We start from the raw sequence: 26,317 nt of genomic DNA, 5'->3' as shown, positions 1-26,317 counted from the left end.
TGAGTTTCATTGTGTATGCACTACAGATTTGCCTCATGCCAGCCTCAGGAAAGATAATACTTCTCTAGTTCTCCCTTCCTGGGAAGTAGATGCATAAGAAAGCTGCTGCTTCTCTTTGGCTGTCTATTTTGTTTGGACATCAGGTCCATGACTAAAAATTTTCTCTTCACAGTATCTCCAGAATTGCATCTCAGTGTTTAACAAGAGAAAACTCTCTTACTACTGCTAATGAGAATTATAAATAGCTCAAAACAGGCAGAATAAATGGATGGGCATATTTATAAACTTGTTATAATAATTATAGGCTGAAAGATCAAAAACAGAGGGCACCAGAAATTATTTTAAAGGCAACAATCACCATATTTTCAGTAAAATAAATGTAATATATTTGGCATAAAACAAGAAAACTATGACCTATGAGTCAAAGACAAACCAGACAAAAGTATACCCCAGCTGCAAAATAAATAGGCATGAACATAAAATTACTATCAATCTGATTTGTTACACCTGAATAACAGTTTTCAGGTACTGAAGCAATTCAAGCCATGCCGTCTTTCTAATTTATGTTGTATAACTTCAATATGACTGAAGAACCAGAATGTTGTTTTTAAAATATATTAAACTTCATACCCTAAACATCCATTCTCAAAATCTACCCTTCAGTACTCTTATGTGTTTCCTTTCATTATTGATAACGGAAAAATTACAAAATTCTAGCAAATGGCAGAAAATACACCCACACACCTGCTACTAAGTATCTACTTATGTCCATAGGAAAGCTTTGCTTTAAAAGGTTTGTTGAATTTTTAGAAAATTGCTGTATCTACTACAACATATTAGGAGGGCTGTTGCAAACTTTGTTTTTAGGAAATACAGAAAATACAAGACTGACATGCTGCAACATACATTTTACATTCACAACTCAGCCAACACAGACAGCAGGGGTCTTTGCCACTAATTGGGATTTCTAGGTGCCGCAAAGATACCAAGGGCTTTCTGCTATTCTTCTCCACTCCAACTGGTAAAAGAGTCACTATTCCACACCCATTCCCATTAAAATATCTTTCATCCACAGTGCCAAGATAAAGATAACATGTACCAGTATAACCCAGAGGTGATGGCCACTCCACTGTAAGCCAAGAAGACCTCTTGAAATTTAAGTGGAGAACCTTCACAGCCTTCTAGGCTGCGATGGTTATGTAGACAAATCAGGATGTCATTAAAAAAAAGAAAAAAGGAAACAAGCAAAGCAACTCCCCGCGTACCTAGCTCAAGTAAAACTTAATCCACAGTAATTCTACATCCTCTTTGAAACTTTTAAGTGCCATTTTTCTGGACATCCTAGTAGCCCATGCACTTTCTATCAAACAGGCAGATCTATTCAATATGTGTCAGGTCTACTCAACAAAGTTATCATGAAAATTAATGGTAATGTGATGAACCTCAGAATAAAAGCAATTAACTTTTTTTCCAAATGCCAACAGTACAAAACCGCTACATCTTAATTACTTCTCTATCAACTTACTTCATATTTTTCCACAACGTGCAGTTATTATCTAAATAAAACACTATTTGGGGACTCATTTTCCAGCATGACGGAGTAATTTTGCTCCATGTTGATAATGTGAGTTTAGATTTTACCCTAGTCTGGGAAGAATCTCTCCATCAAAAGGCTGAACTTCCTTTTAAATGGACCAAGCACAGACAGATCATCCACAAACCTTTTGTCTCTAGTTTCACAGTAGCAAGAAAAGAATTATCCTGACCACAGGCATTGTGTCAGTCCATAAACAACAACAGCATGCCAAGGATTAAAGTAATCCATTATAATGGGTTCATCTCTTTACAGGAAAAAAAAAAAAAAGACTATTTTACCAGGTATCTTACAGATCAAGTTTATTCCACCTTTTCCATTTACTTTCTTGATACACAATCTGTGAAGATCAGTTAACATACAGGATCTGATCCCTAATGTGCTCTTATCAAGAGGAGTATAGATTCACTACTCTGTTGAGGATTTACTGGGTTTTGTTCTTGTTTTCAACTGAAATGGAAAAGCTTTCCCATCATTATGACAAATAAAAATGCAGCTTTTGTTTCATAATTACCACAGCTATTCAGAACTTGAATATATGACTTGTTTTTTGCTGTAGCTGTACTATGCAGATCTTAGGGGTGTCATAGAAACTAGGAATGATTCACTGGGCAGACATGTTTCTTCTCAGTCAAGAGTGAACTAACAACCCAGAACAACACTAAGAAAAATTGGTCTAATGAAGATGGTATCTTTCTTGAAACAAGTTTTTTACACATCATTTGCTTTTCTCTATTCCTCTTGATAACTGAATTTAATAAAGCATTTTCCATAATCTTTGTGCTGCAGCTATGATGCTTTATATATCTGCCTGATAAACACTGCCAGTTTGTACCATTTTTACAAGAGGGCAGAAGTGTGAGCCTTATGATAGTAAAAAAAAAAAACAACAAAAAACCAACCAACCAAAAAAAAAACCCAAACCAAAAAACCACCCCAAAAACCAAATTACAACATTTTTGGAATAACTTCTTTGCTTTTCTGTGAAATGTTCCAACACTACACAAGACAGTATTTTTTAAAGTAATTCAACTCCTCTGTCTAGAAGCAATCTTCCTCTTCACTTTATGAGAAAAATCCCTCTAACCTCCAGACAATCTGTGTTATGCAAGGCTGGGTACTGTCTCCCTATGCCATTCAATCTAATTAAGATTCTGCAACTAGAATTTAAGTTTACAATATTTTGATGAAACTTGAACCAGAAAATCAGGCAGTTCTTTATCAACTCTACAGTATTAACTTTTCAAAAAGAGAGCGCATTCTATCCATGTAGTCATTTTATTTTAAATAGAAGGACAATTACCCTTTCCCCATCACAGGTGTTTTCTCCAAAATCCCACATACAGTAGCCTACTAAATATTTTAGAAGATAACGGATGACTAGAGGACTTCAGATGTTAAAATGGGATGTAGAACCTGCTCAGTTTAAGTTCAGTCACAGTGTGGCCAAGAGTGACCCGCTACCTATGTGACGTATATAATATTTCATTTGTATTCTTTCTTAAAATGCTTCAGGCAATAAAGTAACAAAAACTGGGAAGATGTGTCTTTATAAAAAGCAGCAAATAGCAGTACAAGGCATCGTCATAAGACTGAGTACATTCTGTGTTAAGACCGGAAAGTAGGGAGAGACAAAGGAGAAAGGGAAAATTACATACCACTATTTGTGTTTGTTGTAGTCCTCCCTCTTCTTCCACCCTACAAAACAAGATCCCATACAGCAAGCGTTATCTACCTACTAGGAAGCAGGAGGCAAAAAGACTGTCAATCACAGGGGTATTACATATAGTAATCTTCCACCCTTTCTCCCCCTTGTAGTCATTAAAAACATAGGGATAAATTTTGTAGAAATCGGAAATATACTATTATGGAGAAAGTCAGTATAATGTAAAAAGGGGAAAGAGAGAGGAAGGTAGGATGGGAGAAAACAAGACTTTGACAAACACAATTACTAGTACGTAATTTTACATTTTTGTATGTCCTGTCTCCTCCCACCCTACAAAACAAGATTCCATACAACAAACAGAAGTGATCAGAAATGAAATCAGGCGATAGGCTCTTCTTAATTGCCAGCTTGAGGAACTCTTCAATCAAAATCATCCAGATTAAGCAATAAGTCTTGTTGATAACAGTAGTGGCAAGAACTGTATCAAGGATCAAATATCAGCTTTGCATATAGCAGGCATTGTTGCCTCAGTCCTTTGGTCTAGACGATTAAAATGCTTCCAATACTCTGCTCATGAACAGTGAGACATCTAAGGTTTTCCTGTACCCAGTGGAGTATCTTCACAGCACTAGGCAATGCTTATTTCGAGTATCACTGAAAGCTTCCTTTCTCATAGAATAAAACAGACATCTTCTTCACAGGAGTGTGGTGTAGGTCAGGGAAGATGTAAGTATGTCTGATGGCTCTTAAGAAAACCAAAAGGTATAGCTATTCATACATAATGCTGAAAACTGAATGAAAGAAGGACACACTACACAAACAACTTCATCTGAAAGTAGTTGGTTCAGAAAAATAACGAAGTCTGACACCAGCGGGTGTTTGTGTAGAAGCAAATCAAAGGGCTCAAAGAGACTCATGCAGAAAATTTTAGAATACCCAGATTTTGAACTACAGGCTATCGTTTCCTTATTGTCTAGCAAGTTGTATCTTGAATACACCAAGTACAGAAACTTTGAGAGCTCTAGGAAGTGTTTTTTGATGATCTTAATGGAAAGGGGAGTTAACACCCAATAGCTTCAGAGATCACTTGATAACAAAACTATCCTAAAATAAGAGACCTCAACAGATGTAACCCAGCTTCAATGCTTAAAAATATAAAGAGAAACTGATGTTGAAGTTATAAGACAAATATGATGAAATTACTACTAAAGAGAATGAGGTAGGTGGGTCAAAGCTTGTTGTAGATAAGTTCAAGAAGACTGAAAGAACATTTGTTGAAATACATACCTTGCTGCAGGAGGTAATTTCACTGTTTCTACACACATTCTACACTGCCAAAGTCTAAGTAGGCAACTAAGCCAGTAGGGGAGGAGAGAGGGAGTTAGATACTCATGCATTAACCGGTCAAATGTTACAATAGGACAGGCTTTAGAAATGTAGTTTCCTGACACCTTAAACACATGTTTCTTGCAACTGCTACTTCTGGATTATAAAAGAGCTGTTCTTGAGAAAAACATAAATCACTCCTCTATATCAGTTCACACAGGAGCTGCAGTTCATTCACTAGGCTATAGGAACTGGAATGTAATTAAGCTGTACATTTTGGAATAATTATTACAGTATCACTAAACTTGCAAACTTTAAAGGATGATTTTTGTTTAAAAAAAAATCTTTATAAAAATTTATGTACACCAAATAGAAAGTCAAACTTTAAAGGATGATTTTTGTTTAAAAACAAAATCTTTATAAACATTTATCTACACCAAATAGAAAGCTTTGAACATATGAAGGTTAAAATTCTTCAACTCCTTTTGAAATAAGTAGAAATACAAATAAGTAACAGGGAGAAGATAGGGGAAGAGGGAATGGCAGTATGATGGAAGAAGAAAATCCAAGAAAAGACGGAAAATATTCATATCCTATAGCTCAGGTTTTTTTTCCAAGAGTAAACCCAACAGAGGTAAACCTTGAAGGCAGATTGAAGACCAAATAACCCAATTGATAAAAAAAATAAACTCAGAGACAGAGAAGCTGTGAGAACATAGAAATGTTCTGTCAGTCCCAGGGAACAGAGCAACTAAAATAGATGAAAAGCAAAATAAATTACCTGTTTGCCTTGTTGAGGTTACAAAATACTTTATAAACTTCCTTTCTCAGGTAGCAAAGAGAATACATTTACAATGATACGTTAAGACAGCCAAGAAAACTGAAAAGCCACAAGTCACAAGAGAACAGGAGAACACAGCACCACACAATGACCCATTGGATTAGGGAGGACAAGGAAAACTGGATCCCATAGCTACTGCACACAGGCAAGTGGTACTGCTACCATTATACACAACAACCTCTGGCTTCCTAAATATGCCATTTATGGATGGGTTACCTGAACCAGAGCCTTCATGCAGGCTCAAAATCAGCACCTTGCTACAGATCCAGAGGACACACCACCTCTGCTGTTGTAGGTACAAAAATATTTGCCAGAGGACAAAGGATCTCGGGCAGAAATTCTAAAAAGGAACATAACAGGGATCTGCGTCACGGGGCTGCATTTACGGCTTTTTGGTTGTGGAACCTGTTTTGACCCTACAGCCAACTTGAGCTCCAGTCAAGTCTTGCTTATACACATCAGTCACCGAACACGGAGGATAGCAGGCTTGGATTTCCCATACAAGTTCAAGCTCCCCTCTGTCATACAGATTTGATTCAGTGGGAACATCCTAATAGAGCTAGCAGTCAGATTACATCATCGTTATATGCAATTTGCTGTCAGATACATGGTGCCTGCCCAGATTAATTGGAGTAAAGCCTGCAGAGTGTACATAGTGCAGAATACCAAAGCAGGCCCAAATCTCACTGCACAGTGCTGGTAACACGAGCGTAATGCTTTTAGGCCCATAAACTCTGCACTCAGTCATCTTCACTCCAAATAATACATGCGATTTTCTCGCCAAAAGCACATTAATGGCCATGAAACCCACAGAGAGCACAGGAAGAGATGTCATTCGCTTGTGGTGCCTGGAAGATCCTTTAGAATGAAAAGTTTCCCAAAAAATTAAATAAACAATCTTACAGTGCAAAATTTGTTCTTTGGCAAAAATCACCAAAGCATTGATTTTAGTTAGATATATTTTTACTGAAATGAAGTACAAAAATTTTTACCATCCTCTTTCCTTGAGAAAAAAGTGTTTGATCCTGACCAGCTCTACTGAAGTTGCAGCAGCTTTATGAGATATGGTGGTTTCCTTATACAAGTTGATATAACATGTTGGAAATACCTGTTGAAACACTGTACTCAATCAAAACCTGAATTGGCCATTTTTACGGTGGTAAATATCATATCTCAAATGTTCTTGCAAATTCATCTCAAAATTGCTAGAGGCTCTTTTTTTTTCTCAGAAGAAAGATCTTCCACCAGGGCATTCTCTTAAAGTTCTGCAAAACAATTGTTTTTGGAAAAGTTTTGTATCCATATAAATGTCACTATTTGAACAACAGGCCCCATTGGTCTAAGTAGAAAACAGCCATAATGCTGGATTAGAAGCAGGCAGTGCAGAAATAAAAAGAAAAGCAGCTATTTCTGCAAAAATGGACTGCCTTTTCTAGCTGGGGCACGCTCCATTTAGCCACTGGTGAATGTACACAGAATAACGAGTACAGAGTGAATGACTATTAGAAAAGAGAATGACTAAATAATGAGAACGGTTACAAAGAGACCACCTATTGAGCGCTGGAGATGAAGGACAGTTTTATCTATTGTAAAGAACACATCAGCTGCCAGAATACTTGGGAGGGAGAGGGAGAAGAGGAATAAAAACTAAAAAAAACCCAAGGAACATACAAGGACTTAAATAAAGGCTACTGAGAGATCATCTAATGATCTAACAAGAAAAAATCAGAAATCAAATTTCTCACCAGAACCTAAAAAGAGACTATACCCACTTATATTTGCAGTCTGCATTTTAGCACAAGCTCAAACAGAAGATACACACCTGAAAATAACATCCAAATGCAAGAACTCCTGGTTTCCTTGAAAGTCTATTTGGCAAAGGAGGGAAAAAGATTAAAAAAAAAAAACAAACACAAAAACCCCACTAATCAACACACCCTGGGGCACTGAGAAATAGAAAGAGGAAATCAGACAACTACAACTAACTGGCTATGCTCTGCCAGGGTGTCAGTGATATTGGATATTTCTATGACAACATGAAGTGCGCAGAGCTGCCATAATATTTTTTTCCCACTTCTCCAAGAGACAGAGGCAACCTGTGACATGTGGGCCAGTAACATTGAAAGAAGTTTGAATATTATTTTTTCCCCCTCAGCTGTCTTTAAGACATGTATGCAAGGAGATATACTTTATGCCCAAAGACCCCATTGTGCTTTGGAAGCAAAAGGTTTGGGCTCAGAAGCACAAGTGTTAAGAGATCCAGTGAGCTAAGGTAGGATGTAACTGGATTGTTTATACCTTCCATTATTAAATTTTCTTTCTGTCTCCTCCTTGCAAGTAGGTGGAGCTATATTGCTTGTTGTATGGAAAGTTATTTTTGTGGTAGACGAAGGCACACATTTTATCTAAATTTATGTAAAATTATTTATGTAAATAAAATTAAGATGAAATCTGAAAAACAGTACAGACAATTTATTTGGGTAAGGCTCACCTATCTCTGAAACGTGAGCAAAACAGCAGTATTGAAATTGCCACACAACTACAACATCTAAGATGTTGGAGGTGGAAGAAAGGAAGGAAGAAAGGAATAAACTTTGGACTACAGTATGGAGTTCAGTTTTCAGGCATTTACTCCTACGAATATACTGCTCACAAAAATGGAAAAGTACAAATGTACAATAATGGTAACATTTATTAAACAAAGGAGACCAGACAATTTTCACACATTTGAGTTGGGCATGCAAACAACCTTCATGAGAACACACAATTATTTTGTTCCTCTGGGATCTTATTTTTAACTGTTATCCTCATAGTGAAAATAGTGTGAAAAAGATTGTAGTCTGGGGATTTATTGTCTGGGTCAATTAGGCTTATGTACTAGATAGCTTACTATAAATGCACATACCAGAGCTTACAGTGCACTAAAGACATTTCATAATTGTTTAGAAAGGTAACCAACCTCCTCTGGCCCACCAGCCTTCATAGCATAACCAAAGTTATTAGATACGCACATAACAGCTCACAAATTGCATTATAATTAATATTTATTCTCTAGTCACAACAGTTAATCATTCACTGTACTGTAGACAGGCAACACGTCAGGCAAATACTACCTGTAAAAAGGCAGCCATATAATTAAATTTTATTTTATTTATAAATCAGCAGTTTTTGCTATCCCATGTTTGCTTCATAAACAATTGGAGCTTGACAATACTATATTTACTATTTTAAGCCATTTGCACATGAAGACAATTAAGTCCAAGGTGCCTTGGGGAAGGAAAGACAACAGCAGGAATATAAACCATATGAATACAAAACAGGTTCCAGACACTGTAGTTAAGTGCAGGTTTGATGGAATATGATTACATGCACTGCAAGGAACGCCAAAAAACCCAGAAAAAAAAGTTATTTATATTACGCTGCTAGGCTGATCCAAGAAATGCTAGAATAATACCATATTACATCTGACTTCTGTTACAGTTGCCCACTTAAAATACTGCTGCACTGACACATTTGAGAGATACTTCCTTAAGGAAGGATATAATTCCTCGGTTTTATGAAAGATAGAGCACAAGAATCAGCTTTGCTTCCTTTTTTTTTTTGCAGTACACAGTAGGTTTCTGGACTGTAGCTAAGCCTCTGAAGTACTACTGCAGTCTAAGTAACAGGTCTACCAGCACAATCTCTGTGTAAAGATATTCAGTTGTGGCAGTGATATCTTTGAAAAGACTACACAATTCTTTAATTCTGCCTCAAGTTAAAGATACTTATTTGTAATATTTTGAGTTAAAATTAGGTTGACGGTTGGACAAGATGATCTTTAAGGTCCCTTCCAACCTAGAAGATTCAGTGATTCTGAGTTGCTGCCCACATAAACATACTTTTTTTTTTGAGAATACACAATGAATGATACTCTTTCTACTGTAAAGCAGCAAAGTAGATGTGAATCCCATACAATAATACTAAAAGCCCCCAAACTTCAGGGGATACCATAGAATGGCCATCAGGAAAGACACAAGAGAAAATCCTCTAGAAAACACACATGCAAAAGAGAACAGCGAGAACATGTGATGAGAAGATAAAGCACTACATGTAGGTTTTCCACAGAAGTCAAGAAGGGCAACGACAAGATATCTAACCTGGAGGAGGAAGCTTGATTCCCAACTTCAAAAGGTGGACCCACCATGATTAGAGTGAGGAAAAACACTTGGAGGAGAGAGAAAGAGCTTTATGGATAGATGGAAAAGAACTGGAGGCAGACTGGATAGCAGAATAAGAGGAAGTGTTCATGTATATATTTGTGTGTGTCGGGGGGGACATTGACATTAAAAGAAACTAGAAAAAGATAACTTACAGAGGAGAGATAGAAACTAGCTGAAAATAGACTTTAAGAGAGTATAATTAGTCTTTAGAGATACATGAAAGAAACATCCACATGGTTGGAAGAGTGCAGGTAAATAAATTATGCTTTAACACATTTTTAGAAAACGCAGTATTTCTGTAGGTCTCAACAGCCTCCTATTCTGACTGTCCAAATTAGTTTTTAGAACCTATAAAAATTGTACAATACATCTATATGTTCAGATACAGTATTTTAATGCCTATGGTTATAGAACTGCTTTTGAATACTGAGGTATTTTTGTATGCTATGATAATTCACTCTAACATGTAACAACTGGGCTGTTTTTAAAACTTGTACACCCCCAAGCATTAGAACAGGAGCTAAGATGACTAACCTCAGTTGTAGAACTGTTGATTATATACCCTCAGTGCATTACTTATTAACTTTTTCTTTAAAGAATATTGTGTGCTAAAGCAACAAGAACACATTATGCTGGGTAGTAACAGCTTGAATCCAGGGCTGGCATTTTGTCCAGTCTGCATATCAGACAGCTGTTGAGTGGTACCTAACTTGCATCAGCAAGTATTATGGGTCTAGGACACTGTACAGAATAACAAATGTCTTGTTTATTTTCTAATCGATTTACTTTTTAAAAAGTTTTTGCTCTTTTACTGAAAAATCCCAAGAATGGGTTCAAAGGAAAAAAAAACAAAACTGTTCACTTCATGGAAAATTACGTACCTACATGTCCCATGTACCTTTTAAAGATCCTTCTTTTTACAGTAAGTATGACTCACCCCTTGTAAGTTCTTATAACTTGCCACATAAGACTAATGATTAGAGGCTAGATTTGGGCACATTCACTTGATCCTGCTATAGCTCTCCAATGAGTGAATAAATGACTACTGAGCTGTCTCCTCTACATGCTAGCCTCAGAAAGAGCCATCAAGAAATGCTTTGTAGATAATTTTTCTAATTACCCAGCTTCCACTCAGGTACCTAAAAAAGATTTTTCCAAAATGCTTAGCAACTGACATATTTAGCATCTTCAAAAAAGCTGATGCCTTATTTTGATAGCTAGTTAAGACTGGAGTATCTTGCTGGTGTTTTAGGAAAATAAAAATCTAGTTCAGGAAAATCAGTCTTCTTCCACTGACACCAAGTGAAAAATATCTTAATGGTACTGAAGTTAATTTGGACCTTAAATATGTTTTCCAGCATGTTGTCCAGCTCTGCAAATATATTAAGTGGACAAAGACACAGTCTGCTACGCACGTTTTTAATTTGTGTGAAATAATAAGGAAGGACAGTATAAAACATAATCAAATTAAGATACAAGGCAAAAATTTGGTCACTTAAATGTACTCAGAGCTACTAAAAAAGAAAGTATATTTACCAAGTGAATAAAACATGATAGTTCCCAATATGTACAACAGAAGACTCATCTGGATTAAGTACTGTATTACCCTAGACTGATTGAAGATTTTCATTTCCTAACCAGCTATCCTTCAAAATAGTATATTTTAATCTGACTTCACATCCTGCTGTTGAATTTTTCACAGAAAAAATTTTGAATATATTTCCACCTCAGTCTCAAAATTTCCTGACAAGTAAGGCAAACACAATAAAATTAGATTTTGTATCAGTCAACATAGTAATCTTACACATGATAAACTTGCTGCAGCAAAGCTGCCCAAAGGCAGGCTATCCGTATTCCCACAAACGAACCTCAAGATGTATGCAATCCATCCCTGTCCTGTAAGGCTGCTCCCCTAAAACCTGCCCATCGTTGGGCAATGGATGACATCTGTAAACACCTGGGAATGGCAGAGTCCAGCATGCCCACACATACCTGGTATGTACTTCTCCAATTCTCCCTTGGGATCACTGTTCATATATCAAGGAATACTGATAGGAAATCACTATAGGAATCATTACAGGAAATGGTACCTGTCACTACTTCTTTTGAGTTTCTGAAGCCCGCATTGTCTCCTCCCACTGTCTTTGTGGAGCTTCCTTGGAGGAGCAGAAGACAGAAATTACTTTGGGATGACAATAAACTCGATTCCTGACCTCTCTAACAGTTGACAGCCAGGGAAATCCCAGGCCACACAACCCACAGCCTCCTTCAAATTTCTGCAGGTGAACTGATACTCAGTCAACCAGAGGAGCATCCATTACTGTGTTCAAATCTTCAGGTTTCTGATGTTATCCAAAGACCATTTTGGAATATTCTAACCATAGTAAGGACTCAAAATTGGATTTAATCCAGCATTATGCAATCCCTCAGCAAAGACACAGCTATGAAGTTCCACTGCCTGGAAAAGGATATGCATTTCTTAGCTCAGGGAGTCAGGTTCTGCAAACTGAAGAGCTCCCTGCAAAGTCTGAAGGACTCTTAGCACTCTTCAAGATAACATGAGTTGTTGGAGTCACACTTAAAGAAACCTCTGAGACTCTTAGCTGGTTTAGCAAAAACATCACTAGTTCTGTTTTATCATTTGCATCTTAAAAGATGTAAAGTAACCTAGAAAAAAAATATACCACCCAAAAAGGAAAATGCTTAATTTAATAACATCAAAATCTCAGTCACATCAGCTGGAATATTTTAGTTAAAAAATTAGAAGTCAAATGCCTTTCAGTTCATAGGTATTAAAACACAAAAGATAAATATTGTGCAAATAAATACAAATGGAATACTTTTTTTCTTTGCATGATCTGAGTGTAGTCAACCAATTACATACACATCCATAGGAACTAGGAACTTATTTTTGAAACATGAAGACACATCACATCCAACACTTCAATTTAGGAGAAGAGTAATATCATCACTGAATAACAGCTGAGAATTTTAGCTAACATCTTACATACTAAATCTCACCACCACCACCACCCCTGTTGATTCAAAAGAACCTCTTCTGTACTTACACATATGCAAGGAGTTATACTAGGATATAGGTTGCTGTAGGTTCACATTACAAATCATCACATGGATGGATATGCAGGATGTATCAGCACAGCTAACATATAAATTATTAAGAAAAATGAAAAGCAGCAGACCACTCACTTACAAAAAACATTGTATCCAGATTTTAGAGATTTAATTATTATACTCAACTGCAAATTTAAGATGATAAATGAACTAAGTTTCTTTCCAACAGGTATTTCAGCTTACTCAGTAGCTTGCACAACAGGCTACGGTTTCAGCTCATTCTCTTGATTTAAATGCTTTTAATAATGCAGTGTAAAAGACAGTTAAATTATTCTGTTGTAAACTGCTGTCTTTGGCTCTGGAAAACAGAAAGCTTCCAAATTCTACCCAGTTAGTAATTTTTCACTAAGTTCTATATAAAATTAAGGTTTCCAAATTTTATTGACATTTTCTCATGGTGCTAGAAAATTCTTTGGTAACTATTAAGGACAAAGGGGCTTGCTTAAAAAAAAATAGAATAAAATATTAAAAAAGAAAATGATAAGATATTCCTTTTCCCAGAGAAAATCGTCCCTCTTAGCTGGCAGCAGGAAGAGTGGCAAATCAACTGTTCCTGAATCGAGACAAGAGGAAATCAGCTGTTATTGACATAGAGGGACGATGGTGTCGCGCTTCAAGGAGACTGCATGTCCAAGAACACTAACATTCTGGACACAGTGTCTCCACATGGCACTAACAGTCCTCTGTGGAACTACAATGCTATGTCACGTGAAGTGTGTGAATACAACTTTCAGCCTTATAAACCCTCTTATATAGGATTTCTAAAGCCAGTAGGACTTCAGCAACTTGTCAGATAACATTTTTTTCTTTATTAACAGTCAGGAGAACTTGCTGTTATTGAAGGATTTGACTCTTGGCCATGTTTCTCACTGTGCTAAGCATGCTTTATAGAGCAATGCCAAGGAGTATTCACAAAATGTTTTCTTCTGTACATGCAGCTTCAGCTTTCATAATTGGTCTCTCCCTCAGTTCTTGGGCTCAAATTCATCCCAGTCAGATATTCTCTTTATGAAAAATCTACTGAAACAAAGACTGGAAGTAATACCTTCTTATATTTTCATTAAAAGCACCTCTCAACCCCACCCCCAAAAAATCCCAACTAAACAAAAGCCAAAATAACAGATTACTTTAGTATATGTAAAATTCTTCCTGTTGATTGAGGCTGAAAGAGTACTTCTTGCTTTGTTCATATGAAAAGCAAAAATAAAAAGGCTCTAATGAAGCTTCAAAATATATATTTTTACTATAGAGTGAATCAATTTACTACAGAGTGAAAATTATCCAGGTGATAAAAATTGACTGTTCTCAGAACAAAGGGGAAAAATATTTCAGTATTCATTCTGGTCAAAAAATATGATATTAAAAAGACTTGTCTACAATTATGCTATTGGACCTGACATGAAAAATAATAATCAGAAAAAAAATAGAACAAATTAAAATTTTTCCTCTCATAAGGACATTTACTTTATATACTACTGGTCAAATTCCAAAACAAGTATCAAGTGTCTACCATCTGAAGTCATTTGAGAGAAAAGACATAGAAAAGGAACTGGTTGCCAGTTATCATCTTTGACATTATAAGGAGGTAAAGAGTCCAAGGTGTACAACAGGTCAGGCACATTTCTGCTCAGCAGCCACTTAATCTGCCACTCCACAACATCTTCCAGAATACAAAATGATTAAAGACTATTAATCAAGGTAAATTTTGCATCCCTGTTAAGTCCTTAAAAGCCTTGCCTCCAAAACCTGGTATGAACCCACTGCCTTGCAGCTGAGGAGACCACAGTCTAAAGCCACCTTCACAGGAAAAATCATTTGAGTGCTCCTAGTCCTCCAAATCTTCAGTGGTTCTTTGCCTGTAGCTCTCCTTCACTCTCATTCTAGACCAGCAGTTATCAGAGGGTTTAACTCACCCTGTAATCTACTCCAATACTGCTTGGGGTCAGGTAACAAACCAGCAAGGGGACCAGGACAGCAGAAGTCAGACTCACCAGCATCAGCCAAATCCGGGGTCCTGGCCACAGCTGTCCTGCATGTCACTCACTCTCAGGATTTCCCTCCTCCACAGTGATGAAGAGTTACCAGACAGAGATGCAGGAACAGTATCTTTGTTAATAAGTATTTGTTGACTGTTAACAAATGGTACACAATAAATGACGTATTACAGCTCTTTACTCAGTTTTCACCAGATTTTTTGTGATGGGGAGAGAGCATGAGTATTGTCCTTTTTGCTGTCTTCATAACCCTCTTAAATTTCATCCATCTGTCCTTTTATAGCTCTTCTGTCTTCTTTTTGAAGTTCTAAAATCTATTTCTTATTCCCTTTTCTCCCCTCCCACAGAGGTGTTTTTTTTCAGTCTCTAAACCTCTCCTAGGAACCAGAGCTGGGAAGGCAAAGCTGAAGATGCACAGCAATCTCCATCAAAATAGCAGCACTAAATTGTCACCCTTGGCCCACAAAAAGACTCTGCAGAGGACATTCATGTCCAAGTAAAATATTTAAATAAAAACCACTGCAGAGACAGCATAAATGTTCTTTGTTTTTGCTGTAACTGTATGTTGCACTAGGAACCCTGTGATGAATGTGGGAAGTCTGAGCACTTGTATTAAAAATGAAATAAAAAAAATAACTTAAGACTTTGGTTTTAAATGAAAACCAAGAGCTTAGTTACTCTTCCAGAAAATAAGAACTTGATTTTGTGAAAAAATTGGTTTTTCAAAAGTATGAGTTCTTGTAAACTTTCCTTTGGGATAAAATTAAAACAGAATTGGCAGAAGAAAATATGAATGCAAAATATGAAGAAGAAAAGGAATTTTGGAAATAAAAGAAACCACCTTTGAAATAACAGATTAGTGATAGTGTAGAACATCTTACTTAGACGAGTGGTGGGGAAGAATTAAAATATCAATTTCTGACATGGAAAAATTAAAAAAATGGATAGCTTAGTTGCCTGTAATAATAAGAAGGTAAAGCTCTGCATGAGTCCCACAGTCATTGTATTCTCAAATTCCTGACAGCTATGTCCAAACAAAATGATTCTCCATGACTCTAGTAAAGTCAACATAAAATTAAAATTTTGCAAATAATATAGGAAACATAAAAAAGTGAAAGTTGTGATATATTTTTTAAGATGAACGAGGGGGAATAAAGTGCAGGAAGATAATTATAACAGAGCTATTTGTTCCAGTTACTCATATGCAGCAGGAACATGAAAAGGCAGGAGGTTAATTATACTCTGTAAATAATGTTTTCAAGAGAACAGCTTTGGTAAGTCTAATAGGTTTTCTGGAATTGCAACCATTATTTATTGCAACTACCTGTCCAGAAATATATATTAGCTGCAATATCTGTGGAGGAAGTGATACATACCATATTTTAAACAGAAGTCTCAATTCCTAGATAATATCAACAATTCCCATGTGCAATTTTATGTGTATTTCTAAGTTTCCCCACCTTCAGGTTGGTGACTCAATATTATTATTCCTCTTAATGTTACAGTATGAAACATTTCAAATGCATTATGGCATTTCAGAAAACCACCACAACACCCAGCTACTCCCCACAATGAGTGAAAGCGCCACCGCACACAGCAGTAAATCACTGACTGCCTTCCACAGTAATCACGTCATTTAGAGGCCGTTTATGTGGGGGATTGTAATATCATTCAATATCAATATCAGCACTATAAGCAATATTATAACTTCAGCACTGTCAGCGTGATGCTTACATTTTCATGTTAACTGATGGTTTTGCCTCTGAGAAGTGGAGATACGGTTACTGATATCAGATAAACTTTGAAACACCAAAATAAAAGTGCTGTTGATAACACAATTTGGAATAACTCACTCTTATCTGGAAAGGGAAGCGCCAATGATGAATTCAAGAGAATAGAAATGACAAGGGGCTGCACAAGTGCAGAGGTTTTTCAGAGTTCTCCTGCAGCCTCTTTGGCTGCAGGTACCCAACTCTGTACACCCCGTTGTCTGGTGACTTTACTCAGGAAAGGGGGAAAAGAAGACCACGCATAAGTAACAGAAGACTTGCACATTACCATGGGTAAGAAACACATGCCATGTCACAAGAAAAATGTATATATGTAAATATACCTACCTTTTAGTTCATTAATCTGTGGAATTTAGCACCTCAGACTTTTGCTTGCTGCATATACGGTACAAGATTACATGGGATAGTTTTGAATCATCTACTTTAAGGCTGGAGCAAAAATTGAGAGATGATGGTCTACATATTTAAGAGGATTAATTTCAGTTAATAAAACTTTGGAACAACCTCAGAGCAAGTTATTAAATAGAAATAATTGAGCATTTTTAGAAAAACTATAAAAAGCTTGTTAAAAATGCATGGGATCTTGTTTTATTTCATGTAACTGAGGTAATATGCAGTTAAACATTTCATTTAAATGTATATAGTCCTGAATGAAGTAAAACAGTAATTCAAGCTTGCATTTACTCATCTACGTACAATAATACATGAAAGAAGCAGAAGGAATAGAAAAACCAGAGGTCTAATTTTATCACTAATAACAAAAAATCAAATTCTTGATAATATTGAATAAAAAACATAAGTAAAACTAAAGGAGTGGCTCAACAAGCTATTCTGTTTTTCTAAATGCACTACTAGAATAACAAAACCCCAAAATACCCTAAGGCAGTGAATAGTTGCATCTTTCCAATTGCATTTATGAAATGTTATGACACACACGACAGCTGCGAGAAAGATTCAATAACCTGGAACACAAGACGTATTTTTGATACTACCATAAAGCTGAAACAATCCTGATCAATACATACCAGGGAAGCTGAAACAATCCTGATCAATACATACCATACATCTCTGTTAAAAGAGAAATAAAACTCTCCAGCACTGTTTTATTTCCTTGCAGTTGAAGAAATTTAATTCTGAGATCAAAAGCAAGGACCCCCACCATATACTCATAAAAATTACAGTAAATTGTAAGATCAGCTATTTTCAGGTTATTAAGTAATATATTACATTTACTGCTGAATCATTTAGAAATATAAAACAACACTATTGGCTAGACAGTCCACATAAAACAAAGGCCTTTAAGATTAGATAAGAAAAAATAAAGATCTTGAAAATACAAAGACAAAATGGAATTTACATTGTATAATTTTCTTTTTCTTCCTATATACAGATTAATTAATACAAGTTCTGTTGATCTAGCTAATGCATCATTAGATTAACTTGGCTGCAAGTAATTGTATCTGCTTAATTCCACAAGTTTTCAAGATATGTTTGGTGCATCACAGTTACCTGTTTCCATAATGCTTCATTCTTTTAATTTTATTTAAATTCATTTTTACCTCAGCTTGTGCTGAAACAAGTAGCATAATAATGCAAAATATAAATAAAGCAATCCAGTTGTTACTAGACCACCAAGACATACCATATTTGAAGACTTGAGACCAACAATCACTAATTATCACAGAAGTTTTTCCTCCTGCTAAAACAAGGGAAAAAAAATCAGGCAGAGTAGTGCTATCTCTAACAAGGGTACCGTGAAGAACATATGAAGGACAGAAAGTCAGAAGGTGCAAGGCTTGGAATTCTAAGCTCTGTTTATTTGCCATGCATTATATCTTTTGTATCATTTTTAGGACTCATAAAGGAAAGCCTTGATAGGTTCAATGTTAGGGGCAAACAGGTAGCCTGCAACTTTATACAGGCAATGCAGGTGAAAACAAGTATGTACAAATCCCAAAGACAGGTGTTATATAATGGTAAATAATAAAGGTGACATTTTTTTGCTGCTATATCCTTGCTTTGTATGATTGAAAAATGAAACAGGACACTGAAGAAAATGTAAAAAGACTAAAATGTGAAGAGAAAAACAACATTAAAATGGACACTAATGTGATGTTCTCTTGTTTTGTTTTTCTGATGAAGAAGAACATATACTACCTTAAGTGAGGGGTAAGACAAAGACTAATGTCTTTCAAGACTTGGATTTAGTTTATCCTGTAGATGAAATTAAGTCACAGTGCTGAATCACAATTAATACTGGCAGGGATTTGTTGTTTTGTTCACGTGCATGTTCATTTACACCACCATAGCTTCTCTGTCACAAGTGTCAGGACAACTTGAAGTCCCTAAGGGGATAACCACCAATTAGCCACTGTATTTGTTATTTTATACATGAGTAAAAAAGAATTAACAGGCCAAAATGTATACGACCCCCTTGGAACAGTTCTGATCTCTTATTCCAACTACAAATCTCAAGGTTTTCATGAAGCAACTTTAATAAAGAAAAATTATATACAGGAGAAGGAATAGGTGCAAAGATACCTATATCAAGTTCTGGTTTTGTTTCATTTTTCCTTTTTATAAAGCTTTCATAAATCAGATTTGATGTTAAGAGCATTATGGGGGAGTTGATGGGGAATGAAAAAAAAAAAATTGATGAAGCCTTAAATGTTTATTTACCATAAACTGACATGCAAAATACTAGTCTGCTGTGACAACTGTCCATTCCTTGTTATTATATTTTATTTAAACTATTTTGGTGCCTGCTCAGAAATGTTAATTGAAATTATGGACTTTCCACCGCTTCTTGCATATTTCGCTTAAGGAGATAAGAGCAGTTAGTTCATCAGCAATTCTTCCATGCAGTGCATGGTGATACTGTCTTCTTTCTTTAAAAAAAAAAAAAAAAAAAAAAAAGGAAAAAAAAGAAAGAGAACAGATGTGAAAAGATGTCAAAATAATGATTTGCCAAATCCAAACATTTGACTGGAACACATTTGTCAGTTTTCACAAGAATGGATTTTTACTTTTTCTTTTTTGAGGTGGGAAGACGAAAGCAAAAAGGAGGAAAAAGAAAGCCTAGAGAAGTAATATTTAAGTAATATCCTCAGCACTTGGAATACAGAGATGGAGGAAAAAGAAAGCCTAGAGAAGTAATATTTAAGTAATATCCTCAGCAAAGACAGCACTTGGAATACAGAGACCCCTTTTAAGCTATACTCGCTGCAAAACATAGCAGGAGGTAATTTTCAACCTTGGTGTCCATACCCCAGTAGATGTTGATTATCAGGCTCTTTTTGGTCCAATAAGTAAATATAGTAAAATGGTAAAAAATTGCAGTCATGTCTTAACTGGATGATTAGCTATTCTGTGAAGGATGCACGTGCCCATCAGCTCATCTCCAAACATTCAGTCCTGCTGCAGAACAGAACGCATTTAAATTGAAATGTCTTATGGACAGGGAAACTACTTCTCCCAACTCTTGCTACACACCACTATGTACTACAAACTATTTTATACATTTTTTTGCATAGAGTGACATTAAGAATGCCACACACAATGTAATAAATTACAAAATAGCATCATATTTAAAATGCATTCAGACTCTACTTTAGTATACATCCCACTTAATATTTTAATTTGAAACAAATATTTGTAATTAAAATTATTGTACAATAAGCAGAACGATATTACTCAACAAAAGTCAAAGTATGATTCACAACGCAATACTGCTTTCCATAGCAACTGCTGAAAAAAGAAATTATTATACACATGCACACTCATACATACATGTACCCTCTTAAAAGGAAAGCTAATCCTCTATTGTTTCCTAATGATGCAGCCAAAAATGTAGGCCATATGCAGGGAAAATGGAATTTATGGAGATCTGCTTAAACAGATAGCTATTTTTCCTTTTTTGCAGGGGGGAGCCAAAAATGTAGGCCATATGCAGGGAAAACGGAATTTATGGAGATCTGCTTAGAACAGATAGCTATTTTTCCTTTTTTACAGGGGGAAATGGGGTGGTGTTCATGTTTTTTCTTTTAAAGAAAATGAAGAAAAGCATTATTCAGATCTAGCAAACAGTTGATACAGGAAAGGAAAAAAAATCCCTGAAGTCAGCCATTGGTTGTTTCTATTCCCTTATTGCATTTGGGATTTGGGCAGAAAGTTCAGATTAAGTTCTGTTGAAGAATATCAGAAAATACTAGAAAATTTCCAGGACTTTAACTAAGTTTTACTTTGAAATGTTACATAAGCTAGGATTCTTCAGCCTTGACAACAATACTGCTGTGGGTGGGGAGTGTAAGAGTTTTCTGTAAACTCAGAAGATCCATAGGGAAGGTATAAAGTGAGAAAATGTACAGGAAATATGACAGCGAGTGAAGTTGGAAAGAGGCAGGTATGAAAGAAACGAAAGTCAGTGATCTTTGTCACTAGATATTGTAGATGAATCAAGGTGTCAACAGGCTGCAAAACTGATTTGAACAAATCTCAGGCAAAAATCCTGAATCAAATTAAATCAAAATATACAGCCTCTGACTCTGGAAGGCCCAAAACTGCCTGTCACTGGAAAATGCCTTTCATGAGGATGTATCTCTACCTGCCCACTGTGTTCTTATTGTTCCCCAAATAGCTATTATTGAGTGATGGCAAACAGAGCTAGGTGGACCTTGGGTTTGAACAAGTAGAGTAATTTTAACACTGTTACATATAACTGCCTGCATACCTGTCTTTAGATAACCATATTCAGTCTGAAAGAAACAGATGTCCAACATACCATCTAAGAAAAAAAGTGAGCGCGGCTCTGGCCTGAGCAGAAGTCATCACCGTGCCGTAAGGCACAAGCCTGGGTGCCATGTGGGACATCAAAGAGGCAGAGAGGACCTCAGCCTGCCTCTCCCACCCCCTCTCAGTATGAATTTGGACCAGGAAGCATGCAGAGCACGCATGAGGAACAGTCATGCTCCCATAGTGTGCCATCTGATCATATGCCAATGTATTTTTAAGGTCCATTGTGAACCTCTTTTCAAGATGTATCTGCTTTAGAACAACAAAAGTCAGTGTTGCTTTTAGCCATACAAATTCAGCTCGGTAGAAATAATCAAATACAAATAAACTTGTGTCAAAGCATACAAGTAACACTACTAAAGCATGAGACGCACATCACTGCATATGACTGGCCAGCACACTGAACCAAAGCCTGCCACAAACCCTGGCAGGATCCACACAGCCTGAAATGAGCTTTGGAGGAAGGTCTGCATACGGAGAGCTTTGCAGCTCTCCCTGAACGGTTGCCTGCAGATGTTTCTCTTCTCTCAGAAAACAGCACAACGAACAAAAAAAACCCCAACAGAACCACACTGAGATCAAAATACTGTACGATGAGGTGCTTGAAATGTGGTATTTTTAAACAAGCAGATTTGATTTGAGTTAGTATACTTCTAAACCGCTAACTGCATACTTGTAGAAGTTGAGATGATTAATATAGCTCGGTATTAATACTCAAAGCACTAAATATGCTTTACAACAATTTTGTTTAAAGAGATGTACAAGTTCCAGAAGGTGAGGGTGAAAACTGTGGAACTCATCCTAAAATAAAATAAACAGCAGAGGGAGGAAGCAAATGCCTTCTAACAAAATCACCCTATTTTTAAACCAGTCCCATTTTTGGGTTTTCTACATACATATTTCATTTTTCTCATTTGGTAGAGAAAATACAACAGTCTTTTATCAATCGTTCAAATCTCTAGTCTCAATTTCCCTATGGCATACAGCTCATTAGGAAATATATTAATATTAAATGTTATTTTTCTTCAAGTATATCCTGCCATTAAGTAGGGAGTTATTACTGGCTTGTAAGTACATACTGCATTATCACCAGAAAAGCTAGATTTGGGGGGTAAGAAGCTTTACTCATAAACAAATACTATTTCTCTTTTTTCAACCATGAGTTTGCAGTGGAGGCCTTACTGCTGACACTTAAACGTTTATCCTCATTGCTTACAAACATGCACTCTCAGCTTTTTAAATAAACAGCATGACTGTTCTGTGTCACCGTGATGGAACTGGAAAGAAATACAAGAAATTGGTAATGTTGAAAGTTGGCAACTTTTCTTCATTCCCGTAAGAATTTGACATCAAGCACTACTTGAATTTAAATATTGCAGCTGTTCCTGTAAACTTGCTAGGGGCTGGTATCAGTTATGACCACAGGCTGCTGTAACACAGTAAGGTTTCAGGAAAAAAACTCTGCTGCTTGCACAATTCGTTCTGTTGGGACAGGGAAATACTTCGGTGTCCATGAGAGGAAGTTTCGGGTGAAGGTTGGCAGTCAGGGTGACAGAGGACACCAATATGTCACAGGTGACAGAGAGCCCTGGACATTCCAGGGAGCAGATACTCATGCAAAAAGGTAATTGTAGTTTTCACACTGAACTGTTTTTTTTAATATGTCATTAGTACCTCTATGGCTACTCTTCCTACTCTCAGACCTTTGTCTGGAAGTTGTGAGCATACCCTGGCACATCACAGCCTTGCAGTGCAACCCTGGAGGTGGCTCTCTTACCATGTCACCCCACATATCAAATGTGCTTAGCTGTGTAGTCTGGCGGGATTCAGCATTGGTTCTTCTACTCTTTGTTAGGAGTAGTGACCAGTGGTGAATGCAACAACCCATTTTTTTAAAACAAGGGTTTTTAACTGTAGGAATAAATCATGTAAATAAGAAATATTAAAGCAGAAAGAGGTCTGCATGGATGTCTACTTACAGGATGCCACCAGTGCAATTGGAGACATGACTGTAATAGACACAGATTTATTCAGGCCAATTCTGACACCCACAGCAGTGACGTGGGAGAAATGGATTTCAGTGCTGAGCAGATTCTATCAATACCAGTTAAAAATAAGCAAGAAAAAAACCCCAACAACAACAACAAACCCCAAAACAAACCTCATGCCCTCTTGCTATCAATAACCCAAAGGAGAAAACCACTGCAAAATATCCGTTTTTCCCTTGTTCAATATATACCATAGCATCACCAGTACTATCAAACTACTTCATTTCCAGTGGTGACTCAGGGATTTGAAATGAGAAAACAAGCACAATCTGTTGTTAATTTATTAACAAGGAAACAAACTCTTCCCTCACTCTCCTCTCAAAGAAAAGAAGCTGTGATGGTTTGTTTGACTATGCTTTAGCTGTAGAGTCAAAATAGCTAACTGCTACAGGTATTGGAAAAATCAATTAATTTATTACAAAACTTATGTAAAACAACATATAAAGGGAAGTCAAAGGCTCTTAGTTGTTCTCTGAAGTGCTTTCCTATGGACAGCAGGAGGTAAATCTAAATAGCCTACTAAGACGAACACATAAATATTCTATTAATGTCCACAGGTAAGGAGAAGCATTTTCATTTTCTTTCCCCTATTCCAGTTCCTCATCAAGATCACATTAATCGCATGCTAACCTCCATTAATTACACCCAAGATTGTATTCAAATTCATAATTTTCAAATACATTTACCACCAACATTTTTATTATCCTGCCCAAGATATTTATACTCCCCGAAGCACAACATTTTACAGATTGTTACAATTTTCAAATATTTCAGAATATTAAAACAGCTCCCTATTCCCCTCACATCCTGATACAAATCACTATTTTGAGTAGAAGAACAGCATAATTTACAATACGAACTTCACCATCTATTCAACTCTGAAAGCACACTGCTGCTAGTATCAGATAGCTTGCCTGGGGAATCACACGTCAAATGCAGCCTTTTGGCTTTTTATATGTAATACAACACAGTCCAGCAAGACAGTGGAAGCAACAGAATGAGATTAGACTGGCACTGCCTCCTAGAAAATTTAAAATTTCGAAGGAAAACCAAAACTAGCCTTGATAAAGAAGCAGCAATAGAGTCCCGGATCCTGCCCTGCTCCAGCCTCTTTGTCTCTGCACCTTTGAGGGACCACGTTGGAAACAACCTCCCGTGATTCAGTCACAATTTTATATGGCCTGTGTTGGCAGCACAGGACAACATCATTGTAAACAAGAGAAAAATGAAAAGGAATGCTAGAAATACAGAAGCTGGAGCTGCTGGCCCCTCCTGTCAAGCAGGGCTTTCCCCACCTTGGTCAGTGAAGAAGCGTGAGGGAGGGAGCAGAGGTCTCCGAGAGAGGATGAGCGAAGGCTGCTTTGTGCCCAGGTCTGTGAGCAGATTTGGTCGCGAACAGTCTGATCTGAGAAATTAAGCAAAAGCCTGCAGGAGCCAGAGACATATGCTCACCCTCTGTCTTTTCACTGATCCCTCCAAGAGAAGGTGCTGTCGATGCATTCTGTTCTGCTGCTCTCCATATGAGCTCCAAACACCTGTTAGCCAGCCATTTATTACAGACCTTTGAGGGACTTCTAAGGCAAATACCCATCATTCCTCTTCCTTAAATAAATAAATGGATCACAACACAGTATCCTATGTAAAAGTTGTTCAAGCCAGCAGGCAATAGCATTTTGCAGGGCATGGGTGTGAGCAAACTGGCTACTGTGGGGACACACCACAGGTCATCCCCCCTTCATCAAACTCTGCGTGCTGCATTGTCAGCCAAGCCAAATCACTGAACTTGTGTGCCTGTTCCCAGCAAACATCACCTTCTGGAAAAAGGCTAAATGAAACAGCAGTTTAGCATCCATAATCTGCACATGCTACAGCCCAGCCTAAAGTAACCGAGGAATTTGGGGCAATTTGCTGCTCTAGAATGAGCTTTTCCCACTCACGCAGTGGGGAAAAGAAAGTATCCCCTAACTGTGAGAAAAGCAACCAGGGAAAGGAGCAGGAAAAGGAAGAACTGGCCAGCAAACCTCAGTACACCACACATAAAATACGTGTAAATAATATATTTGTGAGAACTTAATTCCAAAGAGAGCCAAGCACCGAGGGGGAAAGCAAAAGCATCTCATAAAGGTACTGGCAGCTTTATAAATGATGAGCAATCCTTTTAATGTTTTTGTGATGTGATTTAAAGGGCTCTTATTACTTTACAAGAAATCCAGGGAACAATGTTCCTGTCTCCAACAACATAATTATTAAACTGAGATATATACCCAGTTTCAAAGGCAATGGAGAGCAGGTTCCTACTCTCTCTCAAAAACATGGGTAAAAACCAAGAGGCCATAAGGTCTTTTAATCTACAAGTTTTTGTAAATCAGAGAAGCATACCAGAGTTTCAGTGTAGCAGCCTGTGCTGAAGGTAGGCTTTCGGTACCAAATTAATTGGGGTGACAGGCCAGAGTTCTCCAAAAGCATCTGAATTTACTTTAACTTCACCCGAATGAACAGCTCCACTGAATTCCAAACTTTGTGAGAAAGCCTCAAATACCGATGCCTTCATACTTGGAGATTATTAGCAGAAGATGGGGTATGGGAGAAAGGTGTTTAAAACACATTTACATAAATAAAATTCAAGAATAGCAGCCCTGCTTCCAGCAGCATTCATTACAGGCTGCTGAAAATGAGTCTGTTACCACAGTAACCAAGCTAATATTGGCTTTCCAGCTTGCAGGCATTAAATCCTTTAAATGCAGGTGCAAACGATGAATTCACAGTTTTGGAGCAGGTGAATTTTCTCTGCCAACAATGTCAGAAGTAGAAGAAAGAAGATGCTATGAATTTTTATGGAAAAGACCTAGTAAATCAGTTACCCAAGGAAAGAGGAGGAGGGGCTTGTGATAACAGTGAAATTTGCACTGGATGGAGCACAAGTTCAAAGTACA

General features: G+C 36.9%; 1 protein-coding gene across 4 annotated transcripts in view; it reads right to left on the bottom strand.

Annotated features, from left to right (window-relative positions):
- Positions 1–26,317, bottom strand: part of FGF14 (fibroblast growth factor 14) — a 418,625-nt gene that overhangs the window by 179,496 nt on the left and 212,812 nt on the right. The window contains exon 2 of one of the 4 annotated variants that reach the window (XM_014944156.1): positions 3,253–3,292. The exons of the other annotated variants lie outside the window; for them this stretch is intronic. Coding sequence (XP_014799642.1) covers positions 3,253–3,292 — 40 coding nt within the window. The remainder of the gene's footprint in view (positions 1–3,252; positions 3,293–26,317) is intronic. 4 annotated transcript variants of the gene reach the window in all.

The sequence above is a fragment of the Calidris pugnax genome, unplaced genomic scaffold (genome assembly GCF_001431845.1).
Source record: "Calidris pugnax isolate Ruff unplaced genomic scaffold, ASM143184v1 scaffold69, whole genome shotgun sequence".
Lineage (NCBI taxonomy): Eukaryota > Metazoa > Chordata > Aves > Charadriiformes > Scolopacidae > Calidris > Calidris pugnax.
The sequence above is the reverse complement of the archived record's forward strand: the minus strand, read 5'-3'. Positions and strand labels throughout refer to the sequence as shown.